The sequence below is a fragment of the Prunus persica genome, chromosome G3 (genome assembly GCF_000346465.2).
Source record: "Prunus persica cultivar Lovell chromosome G3, Prunus_persica_NCBIv2, whole genome shotgun sequence".
NCBI classification, from domain to species: domain Eukaryota; kingdom Viridiplantae; phylum Streptophyta; class Magnoliopsida; order Rosales; family Rosaceae; genus Prunus; species Prunus persica.
Window position 1 is genome coordinate 3,139,185 of NC_034011.1, and position 25,458 is coordinate 3,164,642.

General features: G+C 37.1%; 1 protein-coding gene across 3 annotated transcripts in view; it reads right to left on the reverse strand.

The window, feature by feature from the left end:
- LOC18782305 (midasin) overlaps window positions 1–25,458 on the reverse strand; it is a 38,130-nt gene that overhangs the window by 1,182 nt on the left and 11,490 nt on the right. For 2 of the 3 annotated variants that reach the window (XM_020559106.1, XM_020559104.1), the window contains exons 18-67: window positions 25,269–25,321; window positions 24,987–25,176; window positions 24,732–24,836; window positions 22,884–23,663; window positions 22,519–22,666; window positions 22,227–22,325; window positions 22,014–22,114; window positions 21,791–21,880; window positions 21,631–21,696; window positions 21,325–21,489; window positions 21,009–21,216; window positions 20,013–20,908; window positions 18,394–19,876; window positions 18,256–18,309; window positions 18,074–18,162; window positions 17,729–17,977; window positions 16,203–16,338; window positions 16,043–16,128; window positions 15,861–15,946; window positions 15,265–15,406; window positions 15,118–15,183; window positions 14,627–14,747; window positions 14,216–14,370; window positions 13,036–13,149; window positions 11,731–11,934; window positions 11,424–11,606; window positions 11,148–11,333; window positions 10,911–11,012; window positions 10,591–10,815; window positions 10,317–10,439; window positions 9,446–9,527; window positions 9,232–9,362; window positions 8,983–9,147; window positions 8,686–8,761; window positions 8,488–8,600; window positions 7,143–7,222; window positions 6,923–7,036; window positions 6,385–6,453; window positions 6,118–6,268; window positions 5,447–5,610; window positions 5,009–5,354; window positions 4,644–4,838; window positions 4,328–4,540; window positions 4,078–4,236; window positions 3,764–3,988; window positions 3,331–3,600; window positions 3,102–3,248; window positions 2,204–2,407; window positions 388–2,097; window positions 20–301 (exon numbers count right to left, since the gene is read on the reverse strand). In XM_020559106.1, the coding sequence (XP_020414695.1) occupies window positions 20–301; window positions 388–2,097; window positions 2,204–2,407; window positions 3,102–3,248; window positions 3,331–3,600; window positions 3,764–3,988; window positions 4,078–4,236; window positions 4,328–4,540; window positions 4,644–4,838; window positions 5,009–5,354; window positions 5,447–5,610; window positions 6,118–6,268; window positions 6,385–6,453; window positions 6,923–7,036; window positions 7,143–7,222; window positions 8,488–8,600; window positions 8,686–8,761; window positions 8,983–9,147; window positions 9,232–9,362; window positions 9,446–9,527; window positions 10,317–10,439; window positions 10,591–10,815; window positions 10,911–11,012; window positions 11,148–11,333; window positions 11,424–11,606; window positions 11,731–11,934; window positions 13,036–13,149; window positions 14,216–14,370; window positions 14,627–14,747; window positions 15,118–15,183; window positions 15,265–15,406; window positions 15,861–15,946; window positions 16,043–16,128; window positions 16,203–16,338; window positions 17,729–17,977; window positions 18,074–18,162; window positions 18,256–18,309; window positions 18,394–19,876; window positions 20,013–20,908; window positions 21,009–21,216; window positions 21,325–21,489; window positions 21,631–21,696; window positions 21,791–21,880; window positions 22,014–22,114; window positions 22,227–22,325; window positions 22,519–22,666; window positions 22,884–23,663; window positions 24,732–24,836; window positions 24,987–25,176; window positions 25,269–25,321 (11,601 nt within the window). Of the gene's footprint in view, window positions 1–19; window positions 302–387; window positions 2,098–2,203; window positions 2,408–3,101; window positions 3,249–3,330; window positions 3,601–3,763; window positions 3,989–4,077; window positions 4,237–4,327; window positions 4,541–4,643; window positions 4,839–5,008; window positions 5,355–5,446; window positions 5,611–6,117; window positions 6,269–6,384; window positions 6,454–6,721; window positions 6,747–6,922; window positions 7,037–7,142; window positions 7,223–8,487; window positions 8,601–8,685; window positions 8,762–8,982; window positions 9,148–9,231; window positions 9,363–9,445; window positions 9,528–10,316; window positions 10,440–10,590; window positions 10,816–10,910; window positions 11,013–11,147; window positions 11,334–11,423; window positions 11,607–11,730; window positions 11,935–13,035; window positions 13,150–14,215; window positions 14,371–14,626; window positions 14,748–15,117; window positions 15,184–15,264; window positions 15,407–15,860; window positions 15,947–16,042; window positions 16,129–16,202; window positions 16,339–17,728; window positions 17,978–18,073; window positions 18,163–18,255; window positions 18,310–18,393; window positions 19,877–20,012; window positions 20,909–21,008; window positions 21,217–21,324; window positions 21,490–21,630; window positions 21,697–21,790; window positions 21,881–22,013; window positions 22,115–22,226; window positions 22,326–22,518; window positions 22,667–22,883; window positions 23,664–24,731; window positions 24,837–24,986; window positions 25,177–25,268; window positions 25,322–25,458 lie in introns of all 3 variants that reach the window. The other variant, XM_020559105.1, reaches the window with a different exon arrangement.

Consider the following 25,458-nt stretch of genomic DNA (forward strand, 5'->3'; position numbering starts at 1 on the left):
TGATATTAAGTGCACTGACCTTGATTCCAGCCTCTCCAGTAAAAGGTTGATCGAAGTCATGTAGCAACCTTATGTTACCTTTCTTTCCAAAGCTTGCAACAGCCAGGTTGCCCATTTCTAGTTGGGACATTGCACGACATACCGTTACCAAAGCTTCAATAGCAACATCACCACAGCAGCTCTCAGACATACTACGGGAATCATCAACAGCAATGACAACTTGATAATCACGTTTGTTAGGACGGGTCCGTCTCAGCCATATTTTATCTTTCCGATAATGACTGGCCATGTATGGAATCACCTAAGAAATTTTACATCAGAAGGAAAACTTATTAAAATATGTTTACAAAAATTGAAGTGGTCACACTGGATTATCTTGCATCTTACCTTCTTCATGTTAATCCGCTTGCCAGTCTTATAATCCCCTTCAAGCTTACTGGCTCGATTAGGCTCCATGACAAGACGTAATTGTTCAGCCAATTCCTGGGACAATCTTGTTGTGGTCTGCTCATATCTTCTCCAGAGAACAGTAGCATTGCCCACAACATCATCAGAAAATTCGCCAGCAACTTGTGCTTTTCCCATGTCACTGTCATTTACAGAAAGTTTACTGAGCTGATGCATGTCATCACTGAAGTAGGACGTCTTCACAGAGACTACATCCTCTACTATGCTTTCGGGATCAACATCATGACGGCTATGAATATCTTGATACTCATCGCCTGGCAATTTTTCTATACCAGAAAGATGCATCTGATCCTCTATCTTATCTTGGAGCATTGAAGCACGACTCCTGCTAGGCTGTGCTTCATATTTTTTATTCTCAATTTCCATGTCAGCAAGGCCATCTTTATGCGTTGTACGATCATCTTCACCCGCATTGGACTTATTATCATCTACATTTCTGTCAATCTGCTCAGATGTTGCAGGTCCCAAAGCCTGAGCTGTCCCCTTTTCATACTCAGAAACGTATCCAAACTCATCTGCATTTTCATTCTTGATCTCATCTTGTGGCTCCACGTCACCTTCCTGAAGATCAACAGACACTCTAACTCTTTCCTCCCACTCCTTGAGTGCATCCCCAACACTACGGTAAGGGTTTGGTTTGGTTTTCCTCTCAGATGAAGATTCTTGCCTAGGAAGTTGACTTTTTGGTTGCTCAGCAACATTTTTACCATTATCTGATGCCTCAGAAATCATCATATCCAGCTCTGAGGTATTTGTGGAAGGTAAACCTCTCATAGGAGTAAGCTCATTATGAATATCATTGCTATTTGCCCAGTTTGATTCTGGTGCTACATCTCTTGGATCTGATGCCTTCAAGTCACTCTTAGGTTGTGTCGAAGGTTCTGTGTTGGGCACATCATCACGCATTGAGTCAGACTCTCCCAGTTCGAATACATCCTTACTTAATCCTGAATTTATCTCAGGATTATCTTCATGATCCTTACTTGCATCATCCCTTTCAGGAGTTGCATCTATTTGTTCTGTCTCTGCCTCTCCCATGGTTTCATCAGTTGAAAATGCTTGTTCTTCTTCATGGTCTTCATTCTTCGCATGCTCATCATGCATTTCAGGATCATCCAACTCCATAGTTTCATCAGAATTTTGATTCAAATCATCGGGATTTAATCCTGTAGGATCTACAACTGCTTCTTGTTTGTCCAGGTTCATGTCCTCAACACTCTCGACATCATTGAGATCATCCTGGCTTCCAATCTCACCATTATCTTCATCAATTTCATTTAAATCAAGCTCTCCAGGCTCGTTGGTGGCAGCAGCAGAGTCATCCTTGGCTCTAAGCTCCCTAGAACTTGCATCCCTATCGTTAACTGAATTCCCAGATTCATACTTCTCATTTGAATTATTGAGATTTTCATCTTCATCCTTATTCCATAGTTTCTCATCAACAGTTTCACCATCAACTCCTGTTTCTCCCATTGCAGATTCTAAATGCTCATCTGCATCATCTTCATTTGCATCATCTTCAGAGTCTTCACTGACACTAAATGTATCAGCTGCAAAATCCTCCTCCATCTCTATCCCTTTATCATTTTTACTTGGGACTTCACCTGAGGCATCTTGTTCTTCGCTGGCCTGCAGATACATGCAAAAGAAAATTTAGTGACATCTTGTGACAAATTGCCACATGATATAACGCATGATAAGTTGGTTGGAAATTTCAATGTGCTCATATCAATACCTTCTCAGATATTCCAAGAAGTTGATCTTCATCGGTAATCTGATCACTGACATCATTCAGTCCAACACCCTCCCCCATACCTGTTCCTTTTTTATCTTGAGATATATCACCAGTAGCATCATCCTCTTTGTCTTCAGAAGAAATCCCAGATCCCTTTGAATATAAAGCTAAAACGTTTGCAAGCTTATGAATTATTAAAGATACCTGCACACAAATATACATCAATGAAGACATAATGTTATACAAATTTCAAGAATCACTGACAAGAATATTTAATTTCCTATACATAACCAAGTGAATGTTCAACACTCTGAATTTGAAACTGGCAACTTCAGTTCAATATTGCATAATTATAACAGCTGGAATGGCCTATAAGTTCCACCTCTGTAGCTTATACATAATGGCATGCAAGTCTTGTTGCTCAGTTAAAATGGTCAGTAATAAATTCAGCCTCCATGGCAGAGTGGAGGCAGGAAGGTGAAGATGTAAGGAAGGGCAAAAGAACCAAGAGCGGCATGGTGGATTATTTCTGTTTGGAAGTAGCACTACTGGTAGTAAAGTGATGAAAAACTCACTTGGAGAAGAATTAGATTACCACGTCCATGTCAAATCTCAGTACAGAAAGACTGGTAAATAGAAGGATCACAGAAAAAAAGAAAGGAGAATTCACAGACACACAGATATCCTTGAGACATAAGAATCACCAGAGAAAACCTTTCAAACCCAATTTTCGGATAATGAAAATAAGGTTTGATGGGAATGGGGGCAACTGGATGAAACTTTAGTTCCTCATTCCCATTCCCTGCCCCACCAACCCACGAAAAGAAAAAGGAATGAGAGATGACAAAGATGCACCTAAGGATATACCCATGATTGAAATGGAGAGAAAACGACTTACAGTTTTGCACATAGCTAACAGTTCTTTCATCAGAGCATGACCAAAGTTCAATAAGATGTCCAAACACCTACATAGATGTTTAAAATGTGCTTCAATTCTGAGTAAAAGACTCAGACAATTTCCACCGCAATGATTCACCAGTTCTCCCTGAGCACAGAACAATAGCTAATTTATTGTGTATTCATACACAAGTGAAAAATCAAAAATATATAAATATGACAAAACTCACAGCATTAAAGATTGTCCTCAGAAGCTTATCGCGTAAATCGTCCAAGCTCAGATTTTTCAAAAATGAGTCAAATACTTTTTCCCAGGACGTAATTTGCCCCAATTTGTCTGGATGAACATGGTCATTACTTGGTGAACCTAATTTTTGCATTGCCCCCACGATATGTTCAAATGTACTTCTTAGGGCTTCCCAAAATGCATTTTCGAGTTCGCCAACTGACACATTTTTCTCATCCATCACTGAATTGAACTCCACTTCCATTGACCTCCCCTGGAAAATCCAGAAAGAAAAATATTCAACTTAAGTCAACCAAAAAGCCTAAAAACATTTGCCAAGAAATCTCCATCATATTTCAATAATACACTCCACGACAGCTACAGAATCATTTGCACACTACTATACTAACAATATTAAAGTACAAAGCCAGAGATACCTTCTCAAGTATATCTACAAAATGACCGAGCAAAATATCTTCAACAGAGCTTTTATCCACATCTTTCGCATGGAAAGCAAGAAGATGCTCCTCAAACTCCTTTAAAACCTCGAAGTTTTGAGACACCAATTGTTCCATGTCTTTTGAAATAAGAACGCGTTGTGAGGAGCCAGCAAGAGTAACTATAGCTCTATCAGGACCAAGAAGGTAATTGTCCAATGATTCCTGTTATAGAGTCGGGCATAAATGTAGTGTGAGAGCTTACCTAATCCAGGGTAGAAATGTAGAACACACAAGGAACAAAAAACACAAACCTTAGATTTCTGTAGAACTGGAATAAATTTCTCGATGGAAGCAAGAAACTCATTTCCTTCATTCTTGACAGTTTGACAACCCTTTAAATGGGTATTATCAAATGTCTTTAACAACAACAATTCTTCATGCGAAGTGGCACACAAACTATCAAATAGTTGCTGCAACAACAAAAAAATCATCATTACCACTAACTGTGAGGAAAAGCCAGGTAATTCAAATAAAAAGTGAAATTCCAACGTTAAAAATTACCTTCTGCTGCCACATGTATTTGAAGGTGGCATGTTGCTTTTGACCAATAGAGCAATTGCCACTTTTATCCTCAGAATCAGTGGAATCCAAATTCTCCAAAGTAGAAATGCATTCCTTCAAGTCCCTCAACTGCTCTGCAAATTTATTGGCAGCTTTATGTTGATTTTTTTGTATTTTGATGAGCTGGTGAAGAAAAGGGTCTGGCTTGCCAATCTGCAAAGCATATAACATTAACACAAACTCTCAGTGGTCACGGCAAAATGACAAGATTCAGTTGACAAGTAAAGGTTGCTTCTGAAATCTAGCTATTATTAACCTGTTTGTGAGTAAAGAGCACAGATGCTATGCTACTGAAGTAGTATTCATTGGTTGTTTTCCATTCAGTAACAAGATCTTGATGGGGCAAAGGAAGAGCAGCATCAGAATCTCCGTAGGGAAGTCTACTCTGTGTCAGCAGAAGATGCTGAACATCATATGATGGATGAACGAACCACCAAGATTTAACTTCATCCTATTAGAAGCCATTTGGTATAAGATCAGCAATTAGCTTATATGTGATTGTAATTTGTATAGCTATAGAATAGACAATAGAACCATTGGATCTATTTGTAGCCACTCAGTTGAGCAGCTATATATGGTGATATATGAAGAATATGTTCTAAAGAAGAAGCATGTTCATACCTCAGTAAATATGTCCCTCGACAACCCACTGCTTTTTAAAAGATTTAGAAGGTAAGAAAAAGCCCGCCCTTTCTTTTGACTCTTGCTTGCATCCTTCCACAGATCACAGCAATCCACAGCACCATCAAAGATATTTTGAAGTGTGTGCCACACAGCATGCCATTCGTCTGTGTATAGAGGATAAGCTGACAGAGAAGCTGAGCATTGCCTTAATATTCCTGCAACGTCTGAGCAAAGACTGTTGGCACCTTTAGACTCTGAATATCCAAATTCAAGTGTTCTGTCACGCCGTAACTTCTTCAGAGCAGCATCTGCTTCTTTTATCCAACCAGTGTACCACATACACCTATATCAGATAGATCATGCCAAGTTTTTCATTTAGAACTCTTACAAAAGAATGAAGCAAAACGAATATTTTTAGTAGATAAAGAGACTTACCTGTCTTCATCATTAAACACTGTCAAATCAAAAGGAGCATCCATCGTCCCTATTTTTCGGTTCACATCATCCACGAAGAACTTTTGACCTTGTTGAGGTTGGGATTCAGCCCCTTTCACGATATGTTGGCCAAGGAAAACAATTACAGGTTGTTCCAGAACCACCTATATGAACAAGAACAGAGGCATATTATTACTTCCCCCAAGCAAATGTGGACTAAACACATAACTGACAACCATGCATGTTATAGTCACAACCAGGCATGCTATAGTAAAAAACTGTCTGTTTAGATACAAAGAAGACTTGAAAATGGTGGGATATTAAAATTTTAGAAACACAAATCTTGAGGAAAGCATCAGAGACAAAGGTTGTGACCTTGAACTGAAAGGTCAACCAAAAATATGATATTGGAATTTTATATCTTAAATATTCTCAAAATCAGAAGTTAGTTAACATTGTTGTGACCTTGAACTACACAAATAACCTATGTGGCATCACCTCTCAGATTCAGTGCCAAACCAATATAGGTTGACTTGCACAGAATATATTAGGATAGTTTCAATATTTGTAGCATTCAAGAACATTACCAGAATGACTAGTAGGCAGTCTGGATATTTATTTGATTGCTTTTTTTCTGATTTGTGAAGTAAAATAGATACTACATTACTTACTGTGTACTTCTTTATAATTTTCCTCAGCTTCTGCCTTGTACTTGTGAAGTTTTCAATGGCACTCTCACGATGATCCCACTGACACAGTTTGAGTACTCTTTTGAGTTCCATCTCAATATCTCTTCTAGAGGAATCCATGTGCGCCAAAATTCTAGAATGAAAGCATTACAATATCTCAATGTTCGTGAACGGAAAAAACAGAGAGAAGAGGGGGGTAAGGGGATGGGGGGAAAGAAAAACAAAGCATTATGAGCTGACTGAACTCACGCCGGTAAGAATTGCGCGTAATATCCAAACGCATTGTACAAAATCTTCACATTTTTCTTCTCACAACCACTGCATGAGTTGTTGACAGTTAGTATCCCTTGACACACACACACACACACACACACACACACACACACAATAAATAAAATATATATATTTAAATGGAAACAATTACAGCTAAGAACTACATCATGTCATCGCCGTGTGGATGAAACCATTGTGAGGATTTTATGCCAGTAAGATTGAGCAGGTAAAAGTAGGAAAGATGTGCAAACTTTCTATTAAACTTTATTAAGTGGTTGGAATGTTCAAGTATATCATGGTTTTAAGATCATACCTTGAATAAACCTGTAGGCTTATACCAGTATTTATTTGGCCAAGGAAAGCAAAAAGAAGTTGAAGGCGTTTTCTAAATTCATTGTGAGGATTTTATGCCAGTAAGATTGAGCAGGTAAAAGTAGGAAAGATGTGCAAACTTTCTATTAAACTTTATTAAGTGGTTGGAATGTTCAAGTATATCATGGTTTTAAGATCATACCTTGAATAAACCTGTAGGCTTATACCAGTATTTATTTGGCCAAGGAAAGCAAAAAGAAGTTGAAGGCGTTTTCTAAATTCACCAATGCTGGATGAATGAATGAACTCCTCCAAACTGCAAAGTTGTATTTGTGTCACACAACTTTAAACACTAATAAACCACAAAGTTCCACATAAACCAGCACTAAATTTTATTCAAGAAAAAGGGTTTTTGAACATGCCTTTCGGTAGTAGAATTTTTGTATTCAACAACATCAGAAGAAAGCCTGTGTCGTAGAACTGAATAAAGAGAAAACCATAACTGCAATAAGACAATAACAGTAAGCACCACAGTTTATCATATGAAAGAAAAGAACTAAAATATCAATGCATTAATCAATTATGCTAAGGGTGCTTTATTTGAACTCAGTTTTTTCATAAGTTAATCCATCATTCTATCTACACCCACCATTTTGTTTAGAAATACCACATTCCATAAGTAAACTGTACCATCTTTCCAAAATAACGTCCTTGAAACCGAACCCAACTGACACATATATGCTTAACCACATCATATCCCTACATTCCCAAATCTGTTTGACATCAATGTTTAAAACTCGGACCCCACATTTCCACCGCCGAAAAACACCTCACAGCCAAGATCACTCACCGCCAAAGCACCATTCAAGTAATGTTCAACACTTAACCAAATACCCATGTGTTTACTTTAAGTGCTGGGTCTTGAAAAGATGGTTAAAAAATTGAACTTTTCAGCACTGTATTAGGCACTGGTTCATTGAACTCGAAGGAAGTTAGTTCCACAGTAAGCCACCAAACTCAAAGAAAGCCTCTTGGCAAACAATGAACAAACCGAGATTATTTTGATTTATGTTGTTTGGTTATTGACTATTGAAGGTTGTATAGGGGATGCAGAACACCACGTGATTCCAGTTTCAGGAGGTACGAAAAATCTATGGTTGAACTCAAAAAAATTTATTTTATAGCCCATTTTTAGACTCCCAAACTAGGATCTGGCATCTGAGCATCCATTTGTTAATAACCGATTAATGTGTAGGGTTTTTACTGGGAGGAATGATACAAGTTGCTGGGCGGGTATAGAGAGACATGAGAGGAGTTGTGTTTAGGGTTCTTATTAGGAGGAGACGAATGACAAGTGATGTAGGTGGGTATAAAGAGTATTTGTTTTAAGTACTTATTTTTTTATTAATGTAATTAGGCTTGTAATGGGAATTTATAATTCACTCAAGGGTTGGGTTTACTTATGAGAAGGTTGGGTCCACCCTGAAGCTAAAGACATCCATCTTTCCTAACTAGAATGTGTACACTTCATAATTAAATCAAAAGGTGATATGATGAAAACAGGAATTGAATAAGCCAGGTTTCTTCAATGTAGACTTTCTTTGCCTATTCTTCAATGTTATTGTTGTTAATTAAGTTTTGTATTGTTATTTTATTGTTGCTATTTCCCAGTCCTACACATACAGTCTGAACTTTGAACACTGCCCCCAGTCAATCCAATTTGTATTGATAGTACAAATTTCACAAAGACAAATAACCTAGTTTTACCTTTTCAGCATTAATCTCATAACGATCCTGAACCTCATCAAGCAAGGCAGGCCAGGACTCCAACTCCATCCTTTGCCACAAGAGCACAAGATCGCAAATAGGCTTCACTTGATCTATAAGAAGACATAGAAAAAGTAAGCACAGAAAAATGCACCTACCCCACCACGAGAGAAAGGCTCGTTGAATGAGAACTCTTACCAGAGAAGGCGAAGCGCGAGCCATTTTCTTGTAATAAACGGAGTTTGTTAATTAGAAACTGCAATCCCGACAGAGCCTTCGCAGGGGAAATAAAATAAATAGATGAATATTGGAGTCTTCACAATAAGATAACTTTTAACAACAAAAATTGTGCATGCAAGTTTGTAGATGCATGTACTTTCGTGCCCATGCACACATACATGCACGCTGCTAGAAGCTCCATGACAAGAAGCATTTGGAGAGCAACAATAAACCCAGATAAACAGTGAATTGATTTTTTACAGACAACCAGTTTACCTTAGCTAGGGACGTGCTCATTGGAATATTCAAAAGCATTTCAACTGAATCTAAGATTCTCTGAAGTTCATGATGTTCTTCGTACTCATTTAAAAGGGAATGAATTTGCTGCTTAAGAGCAGTAAGCAAGTTCACCATTTCATACATCTTCGGAGCATTTGGGTCCTACAAAATAAGGATGGAAGTCAATTTAATAATATTATGCGATTAAAGATAAATTTTCATACTAGGGTGCGGGTGTTTCCAAACCTTGTAAATATTGTATTTACGGGCTGACGTGTCAGAAGAAACAAACTTCCACTCATGCTCCACGCAAATACGAAACAAATTCTCCGGTACAAGTATAGCATCCAAACTGGAAAGAAATGAACCCCCTAAACCTGGACATAAAAGGAATATAAACATACAAAAAGGGTATAGTAAAAAAGAATCAATCCAAAAAGAATCTTCAAAAGAAAATTACCTCTGACCATCCCTACTCCAATTGTATGCGAATCAGTGAATGAAAGAATTCTGTCAAGATCATTGACATGGAAAGCACCCGGCTGAATGAAAAAGAAACAATATCTAAGGAAATATACAAGGTCCAAATACCAAAAACAAAAAAAACAAAAAAAAAAAACAAAAGAAAAGAAGAAGAAGTAGGGATATAAAAAAAGAATAATAATAATCCACATCCTCCCCCTAACACCTTCCAAAACCCTCCTATTTCTCTCCACACAACAAACCCAAAATTTGGCAACACAGTAATGCATTGCAAGATTCTTGGACTGCTCAACAAAATCTGGACTCCTGAACAGCCTCATCCACAACGAATACACAACTGAACAATGGAGCATCCAATCATTCAAGCATTCAACTTCTCTTTAGCACATACACCAATAAAGGTTCCTCCTCTGTACTGTGTCATAGGTATCACACACCAAGTACGCGCAACTTAATTAGAAAACAAAGAATCAAATGGGTCCATATATGGCTCACCAAAAACAGGTATATCTTAGGCTTTGAATTGACGAAGTTAATATTTGGCTTCAATAGAGAATTTAACAGATAATGACGAGGCCATTACTCCAATGATAATCAATCAGTTGAAAGATTAAACATAGGGCTAACACTCCAGGAAAAATTAGGGGTGAAACAGAAGTGGCTGAGAGCTTTTGTTTTTCTCTTTTGGATTTTATTTATGGCTTAATTACGCCTATGCCCCCCAAACGACTACACAAGCCAAGAAATTGGCATCAAACAAATTTCTTTGCATAGAGCCACCCAAAAAAAGCCCTACATGTCAGCAGTAAACATACGTTGTTGACCATTAAGTTTCACAAACAACTTACAGCTAGAACAAGATTATTTGACCCAAATAACTGATTGTGAGTCTTGACCACGTCCTTCACAATGGAATCCTCCATGAACTTCAATTCCCCGTCCAAATCTTCTTGTTCCTCCGGAGCTTCCTCCTGAATGAAAAAATTTCTTTATGATGAAAGCAGGAAAAAGTACAGAAGTATAAACTACACAGGAAGCATATGCATACATGAAATTTGCAACCAGAACACAGGAAAATGTACAAATCCATAAACTTTGGGCTAATAAAAGAAAAAACAGTACCCTCTCAATATGTTGATCCACAGAAATAAATTCCTTCCAATCTAAAAAACTTTGATTTGCTAATGTCTTCCCAAGAGCCGATATATCAAGGTCAATGATACTCTCAAGTTTAAACGCACGAGGCTTAAACTTGAATTGCAAGGAAGCATAGTCCTGTTTGTTTCTAGATTGAATCTTCATACTCATCCAATGATCTGTAATCTCGCTATATGTCTTATCCAGGAGCTGATTCAGAACAAAAAAATGTATTATCAGACATCAATAACTCCAAAAATAAACTCCACTCATATGGTTTCAAAGACCATGGGAAAGAAACAGACCATAAAGGATGCATAATCCATCAGCCGTGCATTAGCAACAGAATGTGAAACACGGACAAGAATGTTTCGGTGCAGAGTAGTTTTAAGTTGTGTAACAGAGACCTGTAGCAAAACAGGTACGAGTCTTAGTCTTGATTATTATGCCAAAAACTGGAGTAAAATTTCTAGAACTAAACTGAGAAACTGCAACACTTGAGCGGGATTACCCTGCAGGGAATAAAATTTAAAAGACTATACCATTTTATTACTCAGAACGCCACTGGAAAAAGTAATCAACTTCTCGAGAAGACTTATATCCTCAGCATTGAAGATTGTAGGAATTTCTAAATTGTAGGGAAATTTGCTTGAGCCAGTGTTTAAGTTAACAGAAATGCTCTTGGAAGCAGATACTCGAGGGAATCTCATAAATGAACAAATAGACCCCTGCCACATTCTACTAGTCAGCCATTTAAAGCAACAAGACAGCACTAGAAAGCCCAAAAATAAAAGTACATTAAAAATATAAAGAAATACCATAATCATATTTGCATTGTCCAGCTCAACTTTAGTCAGGATCATTTTTTGCACGATACTTGCCAGAATCAGCCCCAAACCCAATTTTATTTCATATAATGCAACCAGAACTGGTTGAACAATATCAGTGTACTCACGGTACTCATCTGATAATAGTTGTTCAATAAAACCGGTTGCCATTTTCTAAGATATACATAAGAAGCACATAACAAACAATTAGTAAGCCAAGAACAACACAAGATCTTAAAACAAGAATGAAAAGAATGATTATTATCAGCATCACATTACAAGCCAAGTAGAAGTATACCTGCCAGTTAGAGCCTTGGTCAAGAATCTGTTGTAAGTTAACGGCATCAACACTACCAACTAAAATTTCTGAGCATGTGATGTATTTGTAAAACGTATCAGACGCAACATGTTGAAAAAACTCATCAGATGTAACACGTTCAAGAAACTCATCACATTCATGTTTTAAGCCCTTAAATTTCCGGTAGTCAGAGCGGAAGACGATCTAGGCACCAATGAGAAAAAGTTATCATCAGAAAAAAGAAAAAAAGATAGCTAAAAGGAGAAACAGCTACTTGAACGGTATCCTATTCAGTCAAGCAAGTCAATAAAAGGTAACCAATGCATTCAAAAGAAGGCTGCACAAAACAAGAATTACAGGGAGACAGCTGAAGTACAACAAGAAAGGCAACGGAGGATAGTAGCTAGAAAAAATCTTCAAAAGAAGTTATAAAAAGTTAAAAACAAACCTAAAAGTATTATGAACCATAGGAATGAACATAATATGAAACAACACGACCATCTAAACAAAGAAAGAACATAAACATGAAAGTGAGATCTTCCTCCATACAATTAAAACTAAAAAATTAAAATTCTATAGCAAGCCTGCATTACAATTCTGTATAATAAAATCACATAATTACAAGAGGAGATGGACAAGTAGTCCACCCGTACGAGATCCATTAAAACATAACACAAGTGCAGCCACATACAGTTGGGTGAATTACTCTAATGTGAACTCCTAAAATGCTTAGTTTGGAATAAAAATCATATCAACTCCCCTGTAAGCTCGAATGAGTAGAGGAACTGTGAGCAAAGTCAGATTTGAAGGGAGTTGACCTTTTTTTTTTTCTCTGATATTTGTTTAGAAGGGAGTTGTAATTTAATTTCAGGTAGGATACCCAGCATTGTGTCTTGGGGTCTTTTTTCCTTTTCAAGTTGGCAGACATTTTCACATGGACTTCCGGTTGACCCTCACCCCTCACCAATGCAAAACCCCAAAGAGTGGCAGATTTCTTGTATGCCCCACACCCAAAAAGACCTCAGCAAGCAAGAAATAGTGGTACAACAGCTAGTATGATTGGAAGGTTCGCTTTTAGACATAAAGAAAACCCATGAATCCTGAACAATAAGTTCACCATTCATCTATCTCAACAGGCAACATTCGAATTGCAGTAAACTTCACTAATTATGCACAGCATAATTTTTGCACTGGAGAACGTAACTACCAGAGTGACGCATTTCAGACAAATAGTTACTCTACCAAAGTATACGAATTATCAAAATATAATGATCTAGTAACGGAACAAAAGTAAAATTGTTAGACCTTTCTCTGCAGCCTTTTGTGCTCAGCTTCAAGCTTGTTCAATGCCTGAGCCCTTTTTTCATGAGAATATCTTGTAGAAATCTGCCCTGCCAAGTATTCGCATTTTTGCCGAACCTACCAGGAAAACAAAAATTCATTCAAGAGATATTCAGCTTTACTCTCCTTAAATCATCAAACAAAATTCATCTTGCAGTACAAAGAAGTTCAGAGTTCATTTGACATCAACCATAAATTGGCACATGCTTCATGCACGTTGATAAAGTACAGGGTAGAAAATTGAATGTTCAGGAACATATATTTATAACTAATATACAAATGTTAATAATGATTAGTACATTGCAAACCAAAGTTTCGAATGTTAAATATAATGATTTATTTAGTAGAATAGGCCCATAAATAAAACCCTCTTGTAGCATTGCGGTGGCTTCAAATATGTTCAGGAACATATATTTATAACTAATATACAAATGTTAATAATGATTAGTACATTGCAAACCAAAGTTTCGAATGTTAAATATAATGATTTATTTAGTAGAATAGGCCCATAAATAAAACCCTCTTGTAGCATTGCGGTGGCTTCAAATCACTTTGATAATAGCTTCTGAGAATTTTCACAGATTTTCCAACTACAGAGAGGGCTTATCTACATTCCATAGATTTCTCTTATTTGGGGTTTAACTGCTTCCGCCGCATTCTTTTAATAAGAAACACAACTCTTCCTTAAAAAATGAAACACAAAATGAAACAGTACCACATAAGTGAACAAGAAGTCTACTCGTACAAGAGAACTAAACACAAAATCTGAATTGCTTCCGCCACATTATATGTGCTGCTGCACACACATAAGCACTATCTACAATTTTCTTCACAAGTGACAAACTTTCATTGGAATAATACAAAAGATTAAAAAACACAAATATCTAGATGTGCATGCCAACCAATATGTGCTTGCACATACAAAGCAATTTGTAAGAAACAAAACAATTAGGTCCATGAACACACATATCTAGATGTATATGCCAACCAATATGTCAGCAAAGATAGCAACAATAGCAGTACATCTTCACATAAATTTTTGTAACGACAACAATGCGCGATATTGAGATTATTGAGAAGCATTACAAAAACTTGAATACTTTGAAACTAGTCATCAATAGAAGAATATATTCAAGGAAGAAACCTGAATTTCAAGTTTTAGCAAAGATATCTTCTCTGCTAACAGTGAATTCTTGCAATGGTATTTCATGGCGGGATCCATATCATCACCGCAGAGCAATAGTTTAAGACGTAATATCCCAAGCCGCAGCCAAGCACACCCATGATTAAATCCAGGCTCTGAAATGTCCAGTCAACATTTAAATAGTAAATAAAAAATTGGAAATAATTTATAAACCAATATATAGTCCTACAAGGAAATAGAGAATTCTCATATTGAAAATGAATAAAATCAAAACCATAATCTGGATATGAGTGGATACATTCAGTATGAATTTTTTTTAAAAAAAGTATTAGATTAGATTCCAACAGCATGAAACAGATAGGGTCACACGCCCCAAAAATGTATGCACAAAATAATTCATAAAGAAATTACCTTTAGATGAGCAATGAGGATAGAGGTTTTGAAGCAGTGGTTTGATAAACAAATCCACCGAGTCTTTCAGCCCATGATGACTTGACTTCGAAATATGAGATACCACAAGACCGCTTCCTTGCTGTCACAATAGCAAGGTACAATAGTGCATCAATATCTTATTATTTTTGGAAAATCATTGTGATCAGAAAACGTAGAAGAAATGGTATGATTAGACTATTATGTCTTCAGCACATATTGAGTAGCCATGCCAAGTAATCTGTCATCATCTCATGGTATACCACTTACAAACCACAATGTTTTATGACCCATTTCCAAGTAATGGCATTCTGAAAAGTAAATCATAACCTTACAGGAGAGGACCGACTATCAACAATATTCTGAATCTGACAAGTAACCCAATGTTATAATAGAGTGCCATGACCAATTTCCAAGAAGCACACAATAGTTCAGCATATTATTCACTACTTAGACAACTTAAAACAACATACCTCTAAAACTGACTTGATTTTAGCGAATTGATCAGCATCAAAAGATTTCTCATGTGCATATATGATCTGCAAGCAGAGTATCATGTGAATAAATTTGTATTATACTTACCAAAAAACTTAGTCAACAACGCACATAAGTTACTCTACCTGCTGGAACAGAGAGCGAGCAGCGGAAAGTAGAAAAAAAGGTAAATTTGCTCCTGGCAGAGAGCCGCGCCAAAGATTACTTGATGCAACTCTAAGCTTCAGAGAGCTCACAAAATAATCCTTGATGGCAGGTGTGCTTTGCCTAATTTGATGGAAAGAGAAAGAAGGAGGAACATCATACATGAAAGACACATCTATGGGGACAGGAAACATAGCAATCGACACAAAAAACAAACATAAATGTAAAACCCTATACAACAATAACATTCAATTGCACCAAATTCAAACTTTACACTATTTCATTTATATTTTTTTTCTTTTCATAAGAAGAAATACCTTACGCCTATAAATGTTGCAGTTACTCTTTAGTAATCAAACTGACAAAACCTACAAGTTCTATGGAATGATGACCAAACTTATGAACCAACATTAAGACCATAAATATAGATGATCGTCAAGAAGAAATTCTACCAAAGATCCATTACAACAGACCAGGTGCCAAGAAGAAAACATTCAGTACTCATCTATGTTTTTTATCTTCAACTTCTTAAATTTTTTAGAATCATTAATACTTTGAAAAGAAACCAATGTCTTACAGTATCTGGAATACGGTTGCTGTTACCACCGGCTGAATCAGAACATCAGGTACTGGAATATCATAAACAGCAGTGCTTGAGAAGCTCTGTATGCAATTAGAGTAACATGAAAAAGGAAGTTCGTCAATGAAAACGTAATTTGAAATGGCAGAAAGACCACAACACAAGATAAAAATAGATACCTTGACAGAAACAGGGCAATACATCCACAATGATTGATGCCACCTGAACCACATCTCAAGTACGAAGCTGGAAACTTTTTCATTGACTGCAACACAAGGAAAGACATAAGCATACTGATAACAGAACAGGTAGAAGAATTTAACAGAAAGTTTCATTGACCTGCATCAACTGAACTCCACACATCCAGTATCCACAGAATCTTTTGATGGGGAGAAAACATTTGAGGTGGTCTAGATGAATTGCTCAATGAGAATTTCAACGCATACTTCATATGGCTAGATACTTTGGCTAAATCCTGTCATTCAAAGAAAAGTGAAAAATATATATCAATTGTTCTTTTGGAAAGAAACATACTTTCATTAATAAGGAAAACATCAGTACAATACAGGGAAAAAGACGTCTACTAAAATACAAAACATAACAATAACAAGCACCAAACAGTAAAACAATACAGGGAAAAAGACATCTACTGAAATACAACAAATAAAATAACAAGCATCAAACAGTAAAACAACAGAAATGAATAAGGCAAAGCACAGCTAAATGTCAATCACAAAAAAAAGCCCACAACTCTGAAGATAGTGATGACCAATTACAACCCACAAGTCACTTGTGACAAGTAGAACAACCCAGCTTGGGTCTCCCCAAACAACCTCTGCCACTGTGAGAGAGTGATTCAACATTTTCACACATCAAGCAACAATGAAGTGAAAGGTACCAAAAAAATAGTCTCCTGTAAATCAAATATAAATTATTCTGTGGCCTTCCGAAAATGACCGAGAGGGTCCACAAGGAGTGAGAAGAATCGGCCATTGATTGCATATAGTAAGATTCACATGAGAAGACTCCTAATGACTCTAACTTCCATAATCTTCTAACCAACCTAGATGGAACCAACAAAAATTCTATAAGAACTGTTAAATTTCATAGAGACGGGCTAGTGCCCCACTAATAACAACACCAATATTGTCCCCAACTTAACCACCTACAAAGCCCAATAGGTGTGGGGTTCTATCACAAAAGGCCTCGGTATTATTAGTAGTAGAACCATTCATTATATTTTGTATATTATTTACTCAAGTTTCCGATGTGGGACTCATATTCTTCAACAATGACCAACAACTACTTTTAACTCCCCCACCACTTGATCGTTTAGGTTCCTTCAAAATCAAAACCCAATATCCCAACTGAAGGAAAAGAAGGATTTGCACAAAAATCCCAAAACTTTTCCCAAAACCTAAACCCTTTGATCCATTTCGAATGCCAACCCGACCTCAAGAGACATCTTTCCCAGAACATCAACTTGAACCTTCGGTCAGAATACTTGAAAATCCCACCCAATTGCATGCAACCTAAATTGGTTAGATAAGTGACACCCAACCGAGATATCAAATGTTGGAACCTTAAGTCACAAAGATGGAACTCTTAAGTCACCAAACCATTAACAAAAATTACCAAAGCAAAACATTCAGCTGAATGATGGAAAATCAGTGATTTGTAAGCAAATTCCTCTTAAGCTCAGAATTATATCATATATAGTTGATGTATATAGAATTCAGCAGATGTCAACTGTTTAGATGATCTTACCAGCTGTAATCTTTTACTAAAGACCAGAATGAAAGATGTCATACATATAGTTTATGGTTATAGATTTCAGCAGAGTACAACAATTTAGATGGTCTTACCAGACGTAATCTTTTGTTATTGACCAGAATGACAGATGATAGTTCCTGAAGTAGCTTCATATCCAGGGCAAAGCTTGTACTATCCATCAAGGGAAATACGTCCTGCCAACAGCCGTACCCATATGCCTGACCTAATGCCACAATGCACAAAGAACAACAAAAAGATCCATTCGCTCCGCAAAAAATCTTGTTCGACCATGAAGTCTCCTCAATTTTGATTCTTTCCTTTACAAACAATTGCAAAAGCTTCTGCAGAAAATTTATATAACATATATATATGTATTTCATCAACATGTGATAGGAAGATTCAAAATAATGATTCTGAAAAACATAAAGGCCTCCCACCTGATAAATGCGATCCAACTGTTGAACAACATGGTCCTCATCCTCGCAAGAATCCGATTTCCCAGTGATACATGATGACATGGAAACACCTACGTCAATTATAAATACCATAAGAATTTGTAACGACACGTCCTCAAACCATTTCAAATTATAGAAATCAAAGAAGTATTTTAATATTCTACCTTCCAAGACAAAGGAGCGAAGATCAGAAACTACTCCAATCAGAGGATCATTCACTGTAACAGCCACCAAACGAAGACAGTGTTATATCAGCTTTAAAATCAAAGAAACGGAAGAAACAGATAACGACAATATCATACCATGGACAAATAATCCTGTTCTAGTTGGCCAAACCGACTCACAAAGTTCCAAAATCTGAAGCTGCTTTTCAAACAGTTTAGAAGAAGATGGCAAAATTGGGTGACCACCATGAACCCACAGCAAGGACTTTCCTGAGTGGAAGCGCGAAGAACTGTCCAGATTATTGCTCTCTTTCCGCAAACATTTTAAGACTTCTTCAAAGTAACAAGCTTCCTTTGACGCATAGCTGTCCTCATTATTCCACTCTTGATAAGTGAGCCTCAGTTGCTTGACATACTTCACAGCACTGTGGAGAAACTCACTGGATATTTTGAACTTCTCATTTGATTCAATCACATCAACCAACCCTAATGAGAGCAGTGGTATCAGCTGCTTTTCAAATTCTACTTTGTGAAGAGATGCAAGGTCATGGCATCGAATGGATGTATATTCCCAAACAGGATGATCCATACTTAGTGCAACTGACTTTACAAAAGAATCAAAGAACTGACAGAAAGGCTGTAATCGAGAATGAAACCAGCTGAACCACAGAAGGTACAGCTTGAGATCACTTTCAGTAGCTTGTTCAATGGCCCATTTGGCAGCAAACAATAGCTTTTTCTCAACCTTGGCCAATACCTTATCAACTTCAGTATTCTCAATGGAGATTAAAGTCAAAAAAGTGGAAGCCCTGTGAACCATAGTTTCATTTAACACCCCCATACCCCTCAAGTAAGTCACTACATAGCGACAAGCAGTTGAATCCAGGGACATATTGCACCTGCTCCTCGCGTGTTGAAATTTGTATGACGCATACTTAGCCCCCAGAAACTCAAGGTACATGCAATTAGTCTTCACAAGAGCTTGTTTCGAGTGCCACACGAGTTCCCTCAGCTTCAATGGTGTCGGCCATCCTCCAGGCAAACACAAAGATGGACGCAGTGACGAGTCAGATTCACACAATTCAGTTCCCGATAAATATGTGCATTTCACATGACTAATAACATTTCCTCCGACAGCCTCACCGAACGTACTAAGGTATATATGCTTCCAACTTGTTTGAAGGCTCCACAAAGGCTGGCTTCCGTTCATGAGAAATTGTTTGAACAACTGAACCCAGCGAGCAAGCTCAAGATACGTGATGGAAACACCAAAACGTAATCCTTCTCCTCTAGCATATATATGTGATTTGGCCATAGAATGCACCAATTTAGCAAAGGGAACACCTGAGAGAACAAGAAATCTTTTCACATCATTTAGCTCAGTCTCCTCACAAGTGTATCTGCTGCTCTCATCTAGTAGCCAATTTGGCTGCATCATAAATATTTCAACTCCTCTGTTCCTCATTGCTCGGGATACTTCACCATAACTTGGGTTAACAGTGAGGAACATCCGAAAATCAGGATGCGGTTGGATGACAACTGGTTTTCCGTCAACAACCCCACGCTCATTAATTGTAATTGATCCAGACGGCTCCACTAAAGAGTTGATCCTATCAAGTACCTAGATTCAACAATCAAATTAGAAACTAGGTGACAAGATAAATAAACATGGGGCATATTAACTTCACTGGAAAGCAGCATGAGAACATGAATGTTAGAGGATAATAAAGGTCATGAGCATAGCAAAGTTTACATACCGTGGGATTACAACAATTCGCATTCTCTAGAACAATCCATTCTCCACGTTCTACAGCCTTTATCAATACTCCCGTAACCCATTCAAACTTTACTGAAAATGGTCCTTTCTCATAACCTTCTTGCAACTTGATAATTGTCCTCATAACGCTATCAAGTTCTTTGCTTGACCAAGATATGGATGGAACATTTTTTTCCACGACCAACTTTAGATGTTCAACAATCTCCATTAACAAAGTAAGAGAATTGGAAAATCTCACTCTATCTTCCAAAAAATTAGAACTAAAACAAGAAATAGAATCACAATTTACGTTTGATACAAAAGAAAACCATCTTGTAATAAGAACCTTGCTATCATGTAAAAATGCCTCCTTCGAAAATTCCAATCGCAAACTGCAACACTCCTTCACATAGGAGTCAACCTCAGCAACAACTGAGCGGAAGTTTCGGAAGGCATTATATTGCTCAAAGCATCCAAGTATTTCAGATATATCAGTCCCAGATGAAAGATGTAATTCATTTAGCACGTTTCCAGTGAGCTGAGCCAGTAACCTGACCAATGAAGTCTTACCACAGGATGCTGGACCAATCAGGATACACATCCATTGATGCTCTACACATTGTGTGGTAGCTTCCAAGCTTTGACGAATTCCAGGCAAAATTTTAAGTGTGCTGCAAGGAAGTCTAGATGACTGGACACAATTCCTTCTTACGGCAGTATTTCCAACCATTAAGTATTCAGAATTGAGGTGAACTCGTGGATAAGGATTTATATATGGCTTTATCTCAAAAACCTGCTCATATAGCTGTAGGACTTTTCTTCGGTCTGATTCAGTACGCATCCGTTGAACATAGACGATGTCCAGGAAGCAATAATCTTTGGACTCAGAGGGTGCATCTAAATTGAAAACAAAATATTAGAAACCGGCATTATCCAACAATACATTGTTCACAAGAATTAACAATGGAAAGGAAAAAAAAAAAAAAGTGGTTCAAACCTTGTATGATTTGACATGATCGAATCACATCTCGTAGATTAAACTCCCAAGGAGAACCTTCCAGAGCAAATTTGTGATACACCATAGTGTCTTCATACAACCGTTTATTAAACAAAATCAGTTTTGAAAGAAGAGGTATAGGAATCGATGGAAAAAGTGAACTACAGATAAAATGATAGTCATCCTCAACCAACTCATCCACATACACCTGAAACAAAGAGAGAGATCAGATTTATACTGTCACCTGGTGTGACCATTTCATAATAAACATCAGTTTCACACAAGTCTAAAATTCCTACGACAATTGGACAAATACCTTAGTGAAACGGTTGAGAAAAGATTTTGGAAGGCCTTTTCTGCCACCACCTTGATAGGAAGGGTTTTGACAAGCAAATATTCTGAAGGATGAGGGACACTTAAAAGTATAACCCAGCTCTGGAATGAACACTTCAGCTCGATGATCCAGAATAGCATTCAAACCCTAAAATGATTCAATTCTCCATTAATCATAATTGACATAAAAATAAAATAACTTACTAAAAAGTGCAGGAGCACCATTTTATAAACAAGAAACTGTCCGAATATAATTGCATAAAATAACAAACAGGGATCATGGAAATGCCTCCAATACAGACTGTGGAGCAAGATTAAGTTCATCAAGCAAAACCCAAGAGCCTTCTTTCAAAGCCTGCAAGAGTTAATACATAAGACAAGAAAATGAGTGGAAGGTAAATTCAAGCCACAGGTAAAGACATTAAACTTTCAAGATATGGTATTTTAACCTGCAAAAAGATCCCATCGGACCAGGCAAACTTCATTCCTTCATCACTTTCAACCGGTAAGTCAGAACCCAACAAGTCCATCATATCAGTCTGCAGCAGAATCATATGAACCATCCCCAGATGCATAGAGATTTTTTTTAAAAAAAAAGTGAGGAAACGTTGCATATCTATATATATATATATATGTTATATGAGAATAGGATAGCCCAAAAAAATTACTGACCTGCTCAGACAAGTTTATCCTGACAACATTGTGACCAGAAAACTTGCCCAATGCAACAATCAAACTAGTTTTCCCAACACCTGGACTACCTTCTAATAGAACTGGAATGCATAAAATCAATTAAGAATGTTAGAGAAGTAATTAGGATATAAAAACAAAAACTCCGGACAAAGAAAACATTTGGAAGAATCGCTTGTACTGAAAGGGGCATACCAGGTTTGGGAAGCTGCATAGCTCGAAGTACCCGCAATACATTTCTCCTGGTGGTTGGTGCCAAAATCTCAAACCCTTCAGCATCAAAACTTACAGAACCTATAGCACACCATAGAAGAAGACAAAATCTAAATTGAATACTAAACATCAAGAAATTTAAGGACAAACATTTAAGATTCAGTGCCATGAAACAGAGAGAGGGGAGAGAGAAGGAAAGAGTTCATACAGTGCCTAAGAAAAACCTCTTCAAAACAATTAAGCAGAGGGAAAGCATGATGCATAATGTAGTTACCTTTTTCTATATAGAACGGATCCACACCAAAAATATTGTCACACTGCATGCTATCACTGCATGAATCACCTTCAGTTGTATCAGGATCGCCCCAACCATAGTTTTGAATTCTTGCAAGTTTTGAGTACTCCAATTCAGTAACGTTTCCCTGTGTTACCAAATGTACGCAAGAATGGCTTTAGATTGACAACCAAACCACTCGAACTCATGTTTCACACTCAAAGCCAATATATGTACAGGTGAAGCAAAAGATAACAGAATTGAAAGCATATGCACTTGTGCGAGGAATCCAAGAAGATTACAAATAAGATAACAAATTCAAGTACTCAACAAACAAGGAATGGTATAAAGGAAACCAAACAGACCTTCAGTTGCTTTAAAAGGATTTTGAAGCATTCATTCCTCAGATCTATGACGTTCCCTTTTGAAATTTCACTCCCTAAACTCAGTCCATCAAGCAAAACAAGGAATGCCCCATGAAGGAATGCAGACTCAGATCCTAAGTTGTTTTCAGTCACATTAATAAAATCAATCCAAGACAGCAGATCCCTCACAGTAAGTGTTCTCCCTGGTTTTAGATTGTTGAACTGCTCCCAAAAATTCAGCAAAGGATCCAAAATGGATGAGAGCTTCGGGGAGGTCATCCTTGCAAGACCAATACTTTCAAGCTCACCTCTATCACCAATAGTGGGAACCCATATCTCTGTGAACCGATTACGAAGAGCGGGAGACAGTTCTTTCTTACCAAAATCACCACCAGGATTCATTGTCGCAAGCAAAAAGAATCTCTCGTGAGCCACAACTTTCTCCAGATCAGGACCTCCTTTCTCAGCTAAAGACAGTGTTCTTTCTGGCTCCAAGACACTGTTCAACCTCTCAAGTACACTATCATCAGCCAAGGAAATTTCATCCACCAGAAAGAGATCACCACTCCTCATTGCCTGAACAAGGGGCCCATCCAGCCATACAAACATTTTCTGCCACTCTTGGTGCATCTCAGAAAGTTTCAGCATTATCCCTTCCAAAGTCATCAGATTGTGCTTGGTGACATCAGGATTTAAAATCTGACCTTGTTTGTAATCTTTTATCATTTTGTTCAGATTGCACAATGTTGTAGAGGCTTGACCAATGTCCGAAGAGACAGTCTACAAAGAAAGAGATGCATGAGAAAGTTACAAATATAATACAAATAAAGCAACCCATATCTCCTCTTGACCTAAGTCATGAAGCATTGCCAACTATTGTTCAAAAATAAATAAATTGTTTTGTAGGAAAACAATACATTGAACATTTGCAAATAAATGCAGAGGAGTTTTTAACAAGAAACATTAAAGTTCATAAAAACGTGAAAGCGCCTTAGAATTGCTCAATTTTTATCTTCAAAAATACACTACTCTTCAAATTGACTTTTGCTAAAACATATTTTACTTCAAAATAAATATATAGATACAATGGGAGCTTCTTAAGAGGGATCCCTTTCAAGGGAAAAGTAAGGGATAGCATCTGCAGACTTTAGATGTGATCCAAGAATCTGAACTACCTACTTTAAAGATCTACGCATTCTCCATACAAAACATCAGCCAAATTCGAAATCATTTAGCCATTTGATTATCATCATTTTTTTAAGTGTGTCAGAAAAATTTGTGTTCGTCTATTTGTTTATAACCAACTTGTTTCTGATTTAGGTATTTTTTTTGCAAGGATGATCCTCATTTTTTTCTTGGGAATCCCTTGTGGGGCCAACTTTGCATTCTAGTTCAATGAACCAAACCGTCTATTTTTAAAGTCTTTATTCAAAGATCATCCATGCAAAAAGTTAGCTAAACTAGAAATCATTGACATAAAATACATAGATGAACAACTTCAATAACCACTGAAATTTCATGATGATAATCAAATGGATAAACAACTTCCAATTTGATTGATCTTTCGCAAGATAATCCTTGCAGTAAAATCAAAGAAATATACGGTTCGGATCATTTAACTAGAATGTGGAGTAGGCCCAACAAGGGATAACCCACTTCTAGCAGAAAAAAATAGGGACCCCATACCTGAAGCTGCTATTTTATATGTATCTAAGCATCCTACACTCCAGAGTAAATCCCACAAAAATAAGAAAAGTAATCTCACATGTGCTTGAGCCCATGAGTGGTAGTATTTCAAAACGGAATAAGGAACACAATTGAAAATATAGACAAATAAAATATTCTTACATAGTCCAGATGAAACTGGTTAAAGGCCTCTGTCATCAACAATTCTTCAATTGTTCTTTTAAAATCTGATGTTAATCTCGATCTCTCCCGAATAGGATAAAACCCCTGTAATGCATTTCATTAACTATCATTCCAATCTTGAATGGTATCAAAATAAAACTAACATTCCAAAAACATTAAGCATCCGCAGAGTACCTAGTAGTAGGAATTAAAAGCACAACTACAAATGCAATAAATAAATAAAACATAACCAACCCCAAGAAAATCAGAGGTTTCGGTGTACTGATGACAGTTCAGGATGTGCAATTTTGAACCCAAAAGAATACTCAGCAACTGACAGACAGTTGTCTTCCCAACCCCTGTTTCACCAACAAGAAGTACAGGTTCCCGCACTTTATAGCAACGCTCCACTAGGAAGTACAATCTTCGCATACTTTTAGTCCAACTACCACCGAATTGAACAGAAATTAGTTTCAGTATTTAGAAAAATAATGAAAACTTACTAGCACCCAACCAAAACTACAGTCTAACCCATACTTTTGAAGACTCTTCGGAACTTCAGCACCATCAGGCAAGTTGGGAACAGGTTCCTATTAAAAGTACAAAAAAGAAGTCAGAACACATTCACTATAAAACCAATTTGGTTGCTCATTTTCATGCACTGTAGAGAGTATTGGAAAGCAATCAGGTTCCCCCTGGCGTAATTGATAATTTTTTCCCCCAATTT